Below are 13,737 nucleotides of genomic sequence, written 5' to 3'. Positions count from 1 at the left end.
TAACATGTAATGGTTGGTTCTAACGCCTTGGTGATACAAGAGAAACAAGGAAACGCCATTTGCTGTAGTGACACAGGAAACCACGCATTAGCTTGATAACTGTCACTTTAAAAATACACGTCAGGCACTGCTTTGTACATTAGCACCTTGCGAAGTTAACGGTGTTTTATGGGTTACTTCGAGTTGCGAATGTCTCTTTATCCTTAATGTTCAGTTCTTGCAGATAATATATTGTTGACACCCAATCAACAGTGCGGCAAAAGACGATTTTGAAAAGTATATAAAGCAGTGGAATTTTATTTTATTTGTAATTAATTTTTATAAAATAAATGAACATTGAATGCCATTTTATCCCCCATACATTTCATTGCGTTTCTGTTTATTTCGTTTTGAGCAGCACATCATTAAGATGTTGCCCATCACTGCTTACACACTCTTCCAACCTTGCTCGCAGGGTTCCCAGTGCTTGCCTCTCCATGTGTTCTGGTACCGCTGAAATTTGCTTCAGAATTACGATCTTGATATCCATGGTCCCGTGGTTACACTTTCGCTTTGAGGTAGCCGCGAAGGAAACAATCACAGTGAGATCAGGCGAACGTGGAGGCCATGGAAACTCGCCGCGCAATGAAGTAACATACTCCGGAAATGTTTCCCGAACGACCTTTATGGATGTTCTCGCTGTATGGGCGGTTCCACCATCTTGCTGGAACCATATGGCCAAGACTCAGTTCTGGTGTGAGGATGTTCCGTAGCATTTCAACATAACGAGTAGATGTGACTGTAACTGCACGCCCATCTTCGCCTTCAAAGAAATAAAGGACTATGAGTCCGAGGTTTGCCACTCCCCACCAAACAATCAGAGACGCAACACTGAAAAAAACGTTGACGGAGCTGCTGTGAATTTTCGTCTGCAGTGGTGAAAATTCTGTTTGTTGACAAGAGTCACATAAGTGGAAGTCAGCTTCGTCTGTCATAGGGATAATGACACCGTCGCATGAAATTCCGATTAAACGCTCAGCTACGGTGCTACGATTTGCCATGTCATGATGGTTTAACTCTTGCACCACCACCATTTTGTACAGATGGAAATTTAGATCTCTGTAAAATTCCCCTCATGCTAAGATCGCATATTCCTAGAGCAACAGAACGTCTCCTGGCTGAACGCCTAGGACTCCTTATAACAATACTTGCCTCACAGCCTCAGTGTTCTTTTGCGATCACACCGTACGCACACTGCCTGGTGGTTTCTTTCTTTCTTTCTTCCTTTTTTTATGCGGAAGGACTCTTTCTGAAGTTTTCTACCCATAACTATATGGTATTGCAGCAAGGGATTTTTCCGTGACGAGCAGTATTGAAATGCTTGCGAAATATTCGATGCGTTTTAACAAGAGTGTCACCACTTTTAAAATACTTCTGAACAATAAACGTACGATGTAGGCCTGTACTTGATATAGATATATACGTCTTGGGCTATGGTTCTGCTCCCGCATTCAGGCCGTTGCATTAGCAGTGTTGCCCCCTCCCCTCAATATTTTCAGTGCTAACATTAATGACGATGGTGTTAAGATCGAACCCGAGCACTGGATACGAGGCCCCGACATCCTGATGACGAACATACACGTACTAGCGTCATATTAAAAATATTCGGGTTCGATCCCAATGACCCGAAGATGTAGATGCAGCCCATTCCAACATCCAGACATGTATAGGCTTTTATCAGCTACGGAGATACCTTGTATGCGAGAGAGGGGCGGATATAAGTGACCAGAAGACGAGGAAGAAGACGTAAGAAGATGCTGGATGATCTTGGGGACAGAAGAGGAGAAAGCTCTAGATCGCATTAAGTGGAGGAACTGTTTTGGAAGAGACTGTGGACCAGTCGTCTGACAGATTACTGATGAATGAAAGAATCTCCGTGTGGAGGCGAGTTAGAATATCTCCACCGTCGCCATGAGAGTCGTAGAGGGCGACGGAAAAGGAACCCTGTGCCTGGAGGACATAACCTGGTTGGTTGGTTCGACGCAAGGCTGTCGACCTTGCTCTGTAAAAAAAATGCTGTTGCGAAATCCATTGAAGTGGCAACCGGATGATACAGTTCCCGGGAATGGACAAATCTGACAGAATCTTCTAAGGAAGGCTGTGGCTCAAAAAGGGCTTGTTTTGTTGGTGATGATGATTATATCAGATATGTCAGGCAATGGGCAAACATTCAGCATAGTCGTAATGTTTGTATAATGGAAATGTACGCGCCCCTTCCTGAGGGGTGGTGCAAGTGGAACGGAAACTGACACCAACATCACATGCTGTAAGTAGCAGCATTGTTTGCAGCCACGACAGCACGAGTGAAATTACAGGCTACGAACTGGACAGCCGGGGTTTGATTCCCCGGGAGGGTAGTAGGATTTTTCTCCAGATTCCAGGGTTCCATCTGAAGGGCCACCGGTCACTCACCTGCACGGAATGTCGAGGACAAGACTGTGCTGGGCTTCATCTGTTACATACCTTCGTGGTGTGGCGTTAGGACAGGGACAGGTTTTACCTTCACATTTTAACTGTAGTGGAGCGGAAAAAGCAAGGCCACGTGCAACAGGTGTCTTGTATTCCACAAGGGTTTGATTCATGTATCACAGCTGTAACAACCAGACAGGCTTACAAATAACATGTACATAGTTTCACGGCCCCGAAATCCAGAACTTATGAAGTCTTGTGTCCACATTTATTTAATGACTTTATAATTTATGTGCTGCAATGAGTGGAACAAGAAATGTTCCTGATCTGTTTTATATTTAGGATACAGATGGGCAAATCACGCCCCCACCCCCAATTCAATCTGCGAGCAGCGATATTAAATATTACTAATAATATCATAATATTTTGTCGATGTTTCACGGACAGTTTAAAGCTTAAGGTTCCTAATAACCTAATTACTATTTTCATTTATTGTACTAGAAGCTGGTATGAGAAAGTCGAATGATGCAGACTGCAAATTCGGTTCAGTGCTTAAGTTATGATGCGGCGATGTTAAAAAGGTGAAGTTGTCCCTGCGTGTAATTAATTAATTAATTAAGCACTACGCCATGAAAACGTCTGTGAAAGTGGACATATAACTCCACCATTCTCGACCTCGATATTAGATGGTCGCTTTATTCCCAGGGAAGAAACCCCCGGTATTTATTGTGCAGGATGCTATGTGGACACTGCAGTCTTTATGGCAACGCAGTCAGCAGTTTTGTGTTTCGGAAAGGAAAATCATCTCATTTGTATGAAGAAGACTGACTCAGGCGAAGGTATTTTAACGTGTAGTACCGTTGCTATGCAACAATCACGAAAAGGAACATTCGTTGCTTGGTAACGGCCGGCAGACACGTCAACAATATCCGAACTATTGCTAGGCATCCGCCCGTAACAGCAATGGAGGGATGTTAGAGGCGGTGTTTTCTGTTGGGTCCGCCCCGAGTCTGTATAGAGAGGAATCCTTGCCGGCTGAGTGTCTACCGTGTGGAGGCGGGGTCGAATACCTTCACCGTAACCCTGCGAGTCGTAGAAGAGGACGGAAAGGGACGTCTCGAATCTGAGACAGTAAAATATGGTCACGAGTCCCGTAGAACTCGGACCCGAAAATGACCGCGCTGGCGAGGACCAGGAGTAGTTTTAACGACAGACCCGTCCTCTTGTCAGAGACAGCGACCCACATCAACAAACCCGCAACTGTCTGACAGTAATAAAAATCTGGTCGTAAGCCCCAGACGGGTTCTTTATTCCAGGACAGACTGACCGTCAGTCGTAATATAAGACTCAGACTCAGGCTGAGTGAGTTCAGGTGTGGAATGTTAACCAGTGGATCCCCATCGGTAAGGTCTCGTACCAGGCAACGACTATTGGAGACTGTAACAGTATATATACGTGGGGCAATCCAGAAGTTTACGAAATTTGAATTTTGCGCGTGAATGGTTATGAGTATGTCCATGATTTATTCCAGCCGTCTTACAGTGCATACACTCATCCACTTCACTCTTCACTCCCGCACTACATGTTTCGGCACAAAGGTGCAATCTTCAGGTGCTTTTTGATTTACGTTAAACTATTTCACTGCATGCCTTGCCGTCTTCATACTAAAATAACTAAAATATATGTTCATCATATATATTGATAAATATTAAATATTAAAACTGTTCAGGATTTTTTTTATCCCTACGTCGCATTTCAGTACGCGAGTTATGAGTACATTGAAATACCGCTAGGTGTCTCCACACACACCCTTCTTGAATCAGTGTGGCAAGCGGCGTTGAGTTGAGTGGTTGGTGTATTGTTGGTGAACGTATTTCCATTGTTGTGTTTCCATGAGTTTGCGGTTTTGCGATGGCTGGCCTGAGAGAGCAGCGTGTCTGTATAAAGTTTTGTTCCAAACTTGGGAAAACCGCTGCAGAAACGCACCAAATGTTGAACCAAGCTTCTGGTGAAAATAGTTTAGGCCAGACACAAACTTACAAATGGTATAAGCGTTTTAAAAATGACCGAACACTGACTGATGATGACGATCGTTCGGGACGGCCGTCAACGGGCAAAACACCAGAAAATGTCGCAAAAGTTAGGGATCTGATTCTGAAAGATCCGTAGACTGACCATCCAAGAGCTCTGTAGCACCTTGGGACTAAGTTATGGTACATGTCAACGAATTTTGTCAGAGGAACTGAACATGAGGGGGATTGCGGCGAAGTTTGTGCTACGACTGCTGCAAAATGAACAGAAGCAGCATCGCTTGGAAGTCTGCAGGAAACTTCAGCAACAGCTTCAAGAGGATCCAAACTTTCTTTCGAAGGTTGTCGCTGGTGACGAAAGCAAGCAGCAATCGTCGCAATGGAAGAGCCCTTCTTCACCTCGGCACAAAAAAAGCTCGACAAGTCAAGAGCAACATTAAGTCCATGTTGATCTGTTTTTTGATATTGACGGGATTGTTCATAAGGAGTTCGTCCCTCCTGGTCAGACAGTCAATTAAGGGTTCTATCGCGATGTTCTAAGGCGTTTGAGGGAGAACATGTGGAGAAAACGTCCAGAGAAGTGGCGCACGAACGGCTGGGTACTCCACCATGACAACGCACGACCACATACGGCTTACATTGCGCAGGAATTTTTGGCTAAAAACAAGATGGCAGTTGTTCCCCACCCACCGAACTCGCCAGACTTAGCTCCATGCGACTTCATTCTCTCCCCCANAGAGAGAGAGAGTGTTTTTAATTTTTTATTAATATATTTCGGGAACTTTTGGATTGCACCACGTATATATGTATATATATATATATAGAGAGAGAGAGAGAGTGAGAGAGAGTGTGTGTGTTAAAGTGATCAATAAATCGAGTCACCAGTCCAAACCCCGTCTATAGTCACACCCCAAAAATCGTGACAGTAGCACACTGCTAACTTATCTGTGTACGAACTATCATGAAGTTACCCCACAAACATCTGACATCGTTCACCATGTAATATTTATTTTTCCACACATGTATTATATACCTAATCTGCAGAATCTGCAATGTTTATGTTCAATAAGTACTGGAATTAAATTGGTATAATAGCATAAATAGACCTATCCTATACAATCACCAACAGAACTTCACAATTATATTGTGACATGACACCTGAAAGACGGAACAGTGGAGCCAGAAGAGACGCCCATTGCTAGGCAATGGTACGTGCACTTGACGAAAAGTCAACCATATTCATAAGAGACAAACTTGTCACAGAGGGTGTTACACAAGGACTGTGACTGCAAGGGTTCAATTAAAAATATATCTGGTCATAAGTCTCAAGGGGCTTGACGCCAAGACAAACTGCATGGCGGTAACCGCCACTCGTAAAGTAATTTTGACTTTGACTTAAGGGGCTTGTGGGAATCTGGGGCAGACATCTGCCTCTTAAATTTGAAGTGCCTGCAAACAAGGTTCTCCACACCATTGGAAATTTTTCGAGGTGCACAGTGGTCCGCGATTTTCACGCGGCTTTCAACCTTCCATATATATGCGATTATATAACAAAACTGTGTAGGCAACAAGCAGAAGGTATATAAAATCAAGAGCATGAACATGATCGCAGTATAGGACAAGGAGAAGCCAAACATAGAAAACATTAGAGGCTTAAACTTGGCAGTGGTCAAGCTTACAACCGTTCAAGTGATTAAGCTTCCATTGTAGCATAAGATAAATAAAATAAGAATGATCTGCTTTCCAAAGTCTGGACTGACAGAAAACTTATTCACTGTGCAACAAGAAGAATTTTCTATAACATGCTACATGTGCAATACATACATTTGGCAAAGGCCAATCCTGTTCATAATAGGCGACAAACGATAGTCCCTTCAGAGAGGATTTACATAAGGTCTATGCCCGCAAGCATTCAGTTGCTCCCCAAAAGAAAATTCTCATCATGAACCTCAGGGGTCTTAGCACTATGACAAACTGACTGGTGCTCAACCACCAGTCATACTTAACTCTGGACACTTAAGTCAGGTGCCTGTGTGGAGGTGGGTTCTAATACCTCCACTGTAGCCCTACAAGTCGTAGGAGGTGACGAAAAGGGAACCCAGTGCCTGGGGATATAAATACAGGGACCTGTCCTTCCAGGTTTGGGGAGTCTCAAATCTGAGACAGTAAAATAAGGTCATGAGTTCCATTGGGTTTGGACGTGAGAATGACTGTGCTGGCATGGCCAGCAGCAATTGTATGAATAAACAACAGACCTTCTCTAGTCAGAGAGGGCACCCCACATCAACAAACCTGTAACTGTCTGACAGTAACAAAAGTCTTGCCATGGGTCCCAGAGTGGGCTTGACACCAAGACAGTCTTGCTGACTGACTGTTGGTCATAACATAAATTTGACCGAGTTTCTCACAGGTTGGAGCTGGTCTTCAGTTGCAGTGTTAGACGCCGCTATCAAGAAGCGACCAGTGAAGACTTAGTGTTTGTGGTGGTGATTTTTAATGTCTGTAGATTTGTGAATGTGTTGTAATTATATGTAGTTACAAGTTATAAGCATTCAATAAATCCAACTATCAGTGTCTAGTCTAGTCACATGTGAAATTGTGTGCATGTATATTTATTTATTTCCCCATATGTACTATTACATACCAGTATGGGATAATTTTTTTTACTAGTGGGGTGGGACTAAGTCCCTTGTACCGCGGCCATTTCTGGCCTATTGTACTAGCCCTAGTTGATAGGTGAGTATGATTGTGGAAGAATTGGTGGAATTAAGATTGGCAGGGGAAACCGAAGTACTTGGAGAAAACCTGCCCCAGCATCACTTTGTCCACCACAAATCCCACTTGACCAGACCCAGCATCGAACCCGGGCTGCCACAATGGGAAGCCAGCGACTAACTGCTTGAGCTATGGTGCTGCCCAAGTATCGGATAATGCTGACATTTCTTGTCTTCTCTTACAGTGAGAATCCACCAGTAACAAGATGGCAGTATTTAATCTTCTATCGTCAGTTGCTGGATTTGTCAAAGTACGATTCCTAATAGACAAGGCTGTGATAGACAACATGGTGTTCAGATTACATTATCGCATCACATCTGCAATATTGTTTGTTTGCTGTATCCTGTGCACTACGAACAGTTTGATAGGTGAGTGAACACACTGTTATTTCATATGAAAGATAATTTGCGAGTGAACCATTTTTTTCTTTGTATGATATGTTCTAAATGCTGAATAAATTACATGTATAATTTTCTTACAGAAATATTCTAATTGGTCAGTTAACCATCTGTTGCTTGTATGAACACACTCAACTGCTGAATGAACAGTTGGTTAGTGTCTTTTATAGAAAATTCTAATTATTGAATAGTCCTACTGTTCCTGGTATGGAATTTCACCTTTAATTGGATTTGAGAGGTACTGCCCTACAACTGTTAAAATGGTCAGCATGCACTTACTATGGACACTTAGACATCAAGATATATGTGGGCTGCAGAAGCAAGATTACAAGAGGCAGGGCTTCTTTCTCGCTTGTTAGAAGTGAACACAGTGGAGCGATGGTGCCTGTCAATCCTTGTTTCAGTTTCAGTTAAATCTTGTGTGGGAGATCTACAGTAAGCATATGATGGAAATTTCATTTTCATTCACATGAGCTGAATGATCATGATTTGATTCATGACAGAGGAACAGTTTTCTGTTCTGTTCATCATTGTATGTAGATCAGCTTGGTGCCTACTCAGCCTCCTTTGCAATGAGTAATAGGGTCTCTTTTCTTGGAAGTAACAAACTTTGTTCATGAAGCTCACCACTCATCTGCATCTAGAGCTCTGTGAAAAGTAGGTAGAACTTCGCCCCATATCCATATAGCTTTCATATCATGCAGCTTAGGCACAGAGGCAACTTTACATTATCACTGGTATTATTTAATGTAAAGAATATGTATTAATTTCGCAACTGTCTACTGGTTTTCCCCTTCATTGTCAGTGAGACAACTGCTGCTGCTTGCAGGTGACCCCATCAGCTGCATTGCAGATAGTTCCCTCCCTGGGCATGTAATCAACACATACTGCTGGATCACCTCCACATTCACGCTACCACATCAACAAGGCAAGCCTGTAGGAACCCATGTAGCCCATCCTGGAGTAGGGACCTATGTTGAAGGTGAAAATGAAACTCGGTATCACTCCTACTATCAGTGGGTTCCCTTCATGCTGTTCTTCCAGGTAAGCATTCAGGGAATAATCTACGAGAAATTTTATATAAGATCTGAAAGTTTCTGACGCTATATTAATACAATTATTGAGTTTTTGGACAGTATGCATAGTCTCGTTCTTTATTCAAGACGCAAAATTTCCGAAACTGGATTCTGTCTCTGTCCTCAGGTAAAGGCCTAAGCAATAAAGATGGTTCCTTTCTCAGGCTGGAGAAACCAAAGGATTTGCCGCTAGGTTCACACAGATAGCCTCTGTTTTGAAAGCAATACATATGGATGATTCTGACTGCTCCTATGTTTAATAATCGCAGTAACTGTGCAATTCGGTAGTAACAGAACTCAAATCACAACTAATACTGAAACCTTATATGAGACATAGTCTGCAGCTAGTTCCATAAACTTCATAACAGTCTCAGTAACTATAGCAGTGGCACCCAAACGTTCAGTGCAATGAATGTCAAAACCTGATGTGAAATGATCCTGAGCTAGTGCTAGAGAATTTATACCAAGTCCAAATAATCAGCTTAACGGCAACAGCACAGTAACGGTTCAACACAGCTAGTATCAAAACCTGACACCACGCATGATTCTGAGTTAATGCCATCAGATTAATAACCAGTCAAGTAGTCAGTTTGACAGCTATAGAACATAAAGGTTCAATATCATTATATGAAAATCTGATACCAGACATGATCCTGAGCTAGTGCCATCTAACTCAAAACAATCAAACTAATAACTTTATAACTACGAAACCCAAAGTCTGATACCAGACATGATCCTGAGCTACTGCAATCAAATTCCTATCAATCAGAACAACTATTATCAAAGCCTGATACCATACACAATCTGTACTAGTCCCATTGAGTTTATATGCTCATAGCTCTTTTCCTAAAACCTGAGCACCAGGAAGCATTAATAAAACAATGCAGAATAAATGATACAGGCACTAAGATCCTCATCTTCCTTCAAATTTAAAAGTATCCTGTGTTGCAGGGCCTTCTGTTTTACGTACCACATTGGATCTGGAAGAACTGGGAAGAAGGCAAGGTTCGAATGATCAGTGATGGCATGCGAGGGTCCATGATTTGTACCAAGGATGACAGACGAGATCGCCAGAGCAGACTAGTTCAGTACATGCTGGATACGCTACATCTACACAACACCTATGCTGCTGGATATTTCATGTGTGAGGCTCTCAATTTCATCAACGTTGTAAGTTTTGTAATTTGCCCTGGAGTTAAGAAAGCTTTACTGGATTTGGAAACAGAAGCAGTGATTACCATCTTCGAATAAATGCAAGAATACTGTCAAGCATATCCAGTTCTTAATTAATAAATAATTGTGAACCTTAAATCTGGCCTAGAAAACCAAGATTAACAGCTGTGGGGCTCTGACTACGTGACACCCTCTATCCGCAAAAGTTGGCACTAACTTTGCCAACAAGCGGCGGTTGCTCGGTCAGTATAGTTCGCTTGCCAACCGCAAAACATGAAGTTTGTTTGTTTTGTTTGTTTTGTTTGTGAAACTTAACACATTTCACCCTCACTCTGCCATCTTGAGGGATGCCCAATGGTAAGAGAAACTTTACATAATTTACATAAAATTATGTAAGGATCAGCCAAACAAGGCTGAAACATGTTGGGATTCATAACTATTTATTAACTATTACAAACTGGATACCCTTAATGATGTTCTTGTATTTATTTAAATGTAAATAGTATATCAGCAACAATGACTTATGAAATTGATGATTATCCTTTAGAGCTGGGTATTATATAAAGAGTGCCTTCATTCTAGATTGAATGTAACATCTCCATTACACTAAAGTACACTATAGAAATAAGCCAAAGAGTTGGTGGTCTGACTGCACTAGGGCCATATTTGAGACTAGACTAAAATTATTACTTGCTGCATTCCTCCTCGTCTGTCATTCAGGACCTCAACATCATTTGCACATGATTAATGACAAGTATATGGAAACTTACACTGGCAACACCTCAAGACTGTGTAGTGTTGAATGACAGGATGATTGATGATTAATGGATTAGAAATGATTTGGAAGGAAGGAAGCAGTCATGGTGGCATAATTGAAGTGCCAGTGTAGCATTTTCCTGGAGCGGCTAAGCAAAACTATGAACAGCCTCATCCAGCCAAACCTGATACCTCCAAAAACAAGTGTAAGGCCCTGCTTCTACACCAGATTGCTCATTATATGATTTGTCACGCAGCCAACATAAATTGCACTGGGGAGTGCCAGCAAGCACTTATCAGAGCAGAGAAGATTCCATTAATGCACTTAAATGTGCTACAGAAATCAATCATGGAAGTGTCAGGAAAGTTGGAAAAATATGACTAGGAAAGAGTTACTTTCTATATGATCCAGCTATTGCAACGTAAGCATATCTACTGAACATAGGTTCCCTTATGTTGGCATGAACATGACTGCACCCGGTTAGTATGAGATGATGATCCACCTCTTATTACTGGGATAATGTTATTTCTAATGAAAATGGTTCTTACACAGGTTGGTAACATATTTTTTGTGGATGTGTTCCTCGGAGGGGCATTCTTGAAGTATGGAACAGACGTAGTAAGATACTCGGGCTTGAACCAAGAGAATCGGACAGATCCTATGATTGCTGTCTTCCCTCGTGTGACCAAATGCACCTTCCATAAATTTGGTCCTTCAGGTATAAAAATTTTCATGTAGTTGTAATATAATCTGGCACACCTTGTCTAATTTTGCGATTCCTTTGTATTGCATATGTTAGTTTACATTCATATGGTGCTTTATACATATTCACCAAATGTCTGATTTCTTTATGTATCAGCCGGACAGGCATTTAGACTTCTTAGTAGCCATTACTTTTCTGGTTTCCTTAAATTTTGTGACTTTATAACACTTTAAATGTGGAGATAAGACCAGCTTATTCTGCACATAAACGTAATATTTATACATCACTGCATCATCATGTTGAGACACAAAATTGTAACTTGCCCTTGTTTTGTAGATACAGTCTTCATGAGGGCACTGGAACTTAATTGATCTTTCTTACTTACTCACTCACGGAGCTGAGCCCTTGTGGAGGAGCCACCAATTATGCAGCTACTCAAGAATTTCCCAGCATTTTATGGAACCCGAAGGTTCATTACCATGTTCACAAGAGCCCTCCACTGGTCCCTATCCTGAGCCAAATCATTCCCATCCATACCATCCCATCCTATTCTCTCTTTCTAAGATCTATTTTAATATTGTCCACCTACCTATGCCTTAGTCTTCCCAGTGGTCTCTTTCCTTCTAGCTTTCCCACCAATATCCTATACGCATTCCTCGTCTCCCCCATTCATGCTACATGTCCCACCAACCTTATCCTCCTCGACTTGATCATTCTAATTTCACTTGGGGAAGAGTACAAGTTATCAAACTCCTCATTGTGCAGTTTTCTCCAACCTCCTATCCCTCTTTGGTCGAAATATTCTCCTCCAACACCCTGTTTTCAAACACCCTCAGTCTGTGTTCCTACCTTAATGTCAGAGACCAAGTTTCACAACCATGCAGAACCACAGGCAAAATTATAGTTCTGTATATTCTAATTCTTATGTTTTTGGACAGTAGATGAGAAGGCAAAAGGTTCTGGACTGAATGGTAGCAAGCATTACCCAAGTTCAATCTCCTCATAATTTCCTCCTGAATTAGGTTTCGATCTGTTATCATTGTTCCCAAATATCTGAACTGTGCCACATTTTCAAAACATCTGTTTCCTATCTTTTATGTCATGATTTTGCCCTGCATTTTGGTGATGAGACAGCAACATACAAGGGCTGGATAAAAAGTAGTGGCAACACTACTGTACCATGAAAGATGTGCTTCAGGTGGCACTACCGCCATCTGTAGCTGACAGCAGAAGTTCAGTTGAAGTAGTGCAGTGAGTGGCTCTGGTTGTGTTTCATGGAGTTGCATTGTGCATCATCTTCAAGTGCAGGAGCCCAGTTCAAGCACCCTAACAACATGTTTATAAAACAAGAACAACACTCCTGGATAAAAATTGAAGTTGCATGAGGTCGTAGTGCACAAAATTGTTATCAGGGCCTGCGAGAAGCATGTGTTGATGCTGCTTTGCCATATCACACAGTGGCACAATGGGTGAAATTGTTTTGTGAAGGAAGGGATGCCATTCAGGACAGCCCTCGTTTAGGACGCCCCTATGTTGACAACCACACAATTCAGCTTCTTCCTTTTTGCTGGATGTCAATCATCAATGGGCTGTCTGGGAGTTAGCTATTGAGGTAGGCGTATGTCACAAAACTGTGCTCCACATTCTGCACGATATTCTTGGATACCGCAAAACTGCAGCATGTTGGATACCCCATACAGTGTCCGAGGTGCAACAATGGCAACGTTATGCAATTGCACAGGACTTGTTGTTGGACCAGTACCAGAAGGAAGGTGAGGACTTCCTTGGAAGGATCGTCAATATGGACGAAACTTGGGCTCACTCATAAAAACCGCACTTGAAGCGACAATCAAATGAATGGAAGCATCCTGGCTCTCCTCATCCAAAGAAAGTGCGCCCTACACAGAGTGATGTGAAGGCAGTGTTGATTGTGGCATATGACACTGATGGAGTGATACTGCACCACACTGTACCTCAACGACAGACAGTAAACGCTGCCTGCTACTACAATTTCCTCTGTAATCATCTTCGTCCAGCACTCAGGAGAAAGCGACGAGACTTGTTGGCAATGAACCCCATCATCCTTCATGACAATGCAAGGGCTCATACTGCTGACACTGTCAACGATCTCCTTCACCGCTGGCGATGGGAGATACTGCAACATGTCCCATACTCACCCGATATGAGTCCGTGCGATTATGATATCTTTGCCAAATGAAAGAACCCCTGTGAGGGACATGTTACAACACAAGAGAGATTATTCATGCTGTAGGGCGGTCACTGCTGGACATCGACAGAAGTGGACGCACTGATGGTGTACAACGTCTTCCACAAATTTGGCAGAAGGTGCTACACATGAGGGGCGATTATATTGAAG

General features: G+C 42.4%; 2 protein-coding genes across 4 annotated transcripts in view; one reads left to right on the top strand and one right to left on the bottom strand.

Annotated features, from left to right (window-relative positions):
• Nucleotides 1–13,737, bottom strand: part of LOC111872119 (dedicator of cytokinesis protein 3) — a 284,561-nt gene that overhangs the window by 126,736 nt on the left and 144,088 nt on the right. The gene's annotated exons all lie outside the window — the stretch shown is intronic.
• The window catches only part of LOC111872117 (innexin inx3), a 33,049-nt gene that overhangs the window by 14,383 nt on the left and 4,929 nt on the right, over nucleotides 1–13,737 (top strand). For both annotated transcript variants that reach the window (XM_023865694.2, XM_023865693.2), the window contains exons 2-5: nucleotides 7,438–7,621; nucleotides 8,481–8,695; nucleotides 9,679–9,897; nucleotides 11,210–11,375. In XM_023865694.2, coding sequence (XP_023721462.1) covers nucleotides 7,459–7,621; nucleotides 8,481–8,695; nucleotides 9,679–9,897; nucleotides 11,210–11,375 — 763 coding nt within the window. In that variant the 5' untranslated portion in view covers nucleotides 7,438–7,458. The remainder of the gene's footprint in view (nucleotides 1–7,437; nucleotides 7,622–8,480; nucleotides 8,696–9,678; nucleotides 9,898–11,209; nucleotides 11,376–13,737) is intronic.

The sequence above is a fragment of the Cryptotermes secundus genome, unplaced genomic scaffold (assembly GCF_002891405.2).
Source record: "Cryptotermes secundus unplaced genomic scaffold, Csec_1.0 scaffold461, whole genome shotgun sequence".
Lineage (NCBI taxonomy): Eukaryota > Metazoa > Arthropoda > Insecta > Blattodea > Kalotermitidae > Cryptotermes > Cryptotermes secundus.
This window is presented reverse-complemented; position numbering and strand designations above follow the sequence as displayed.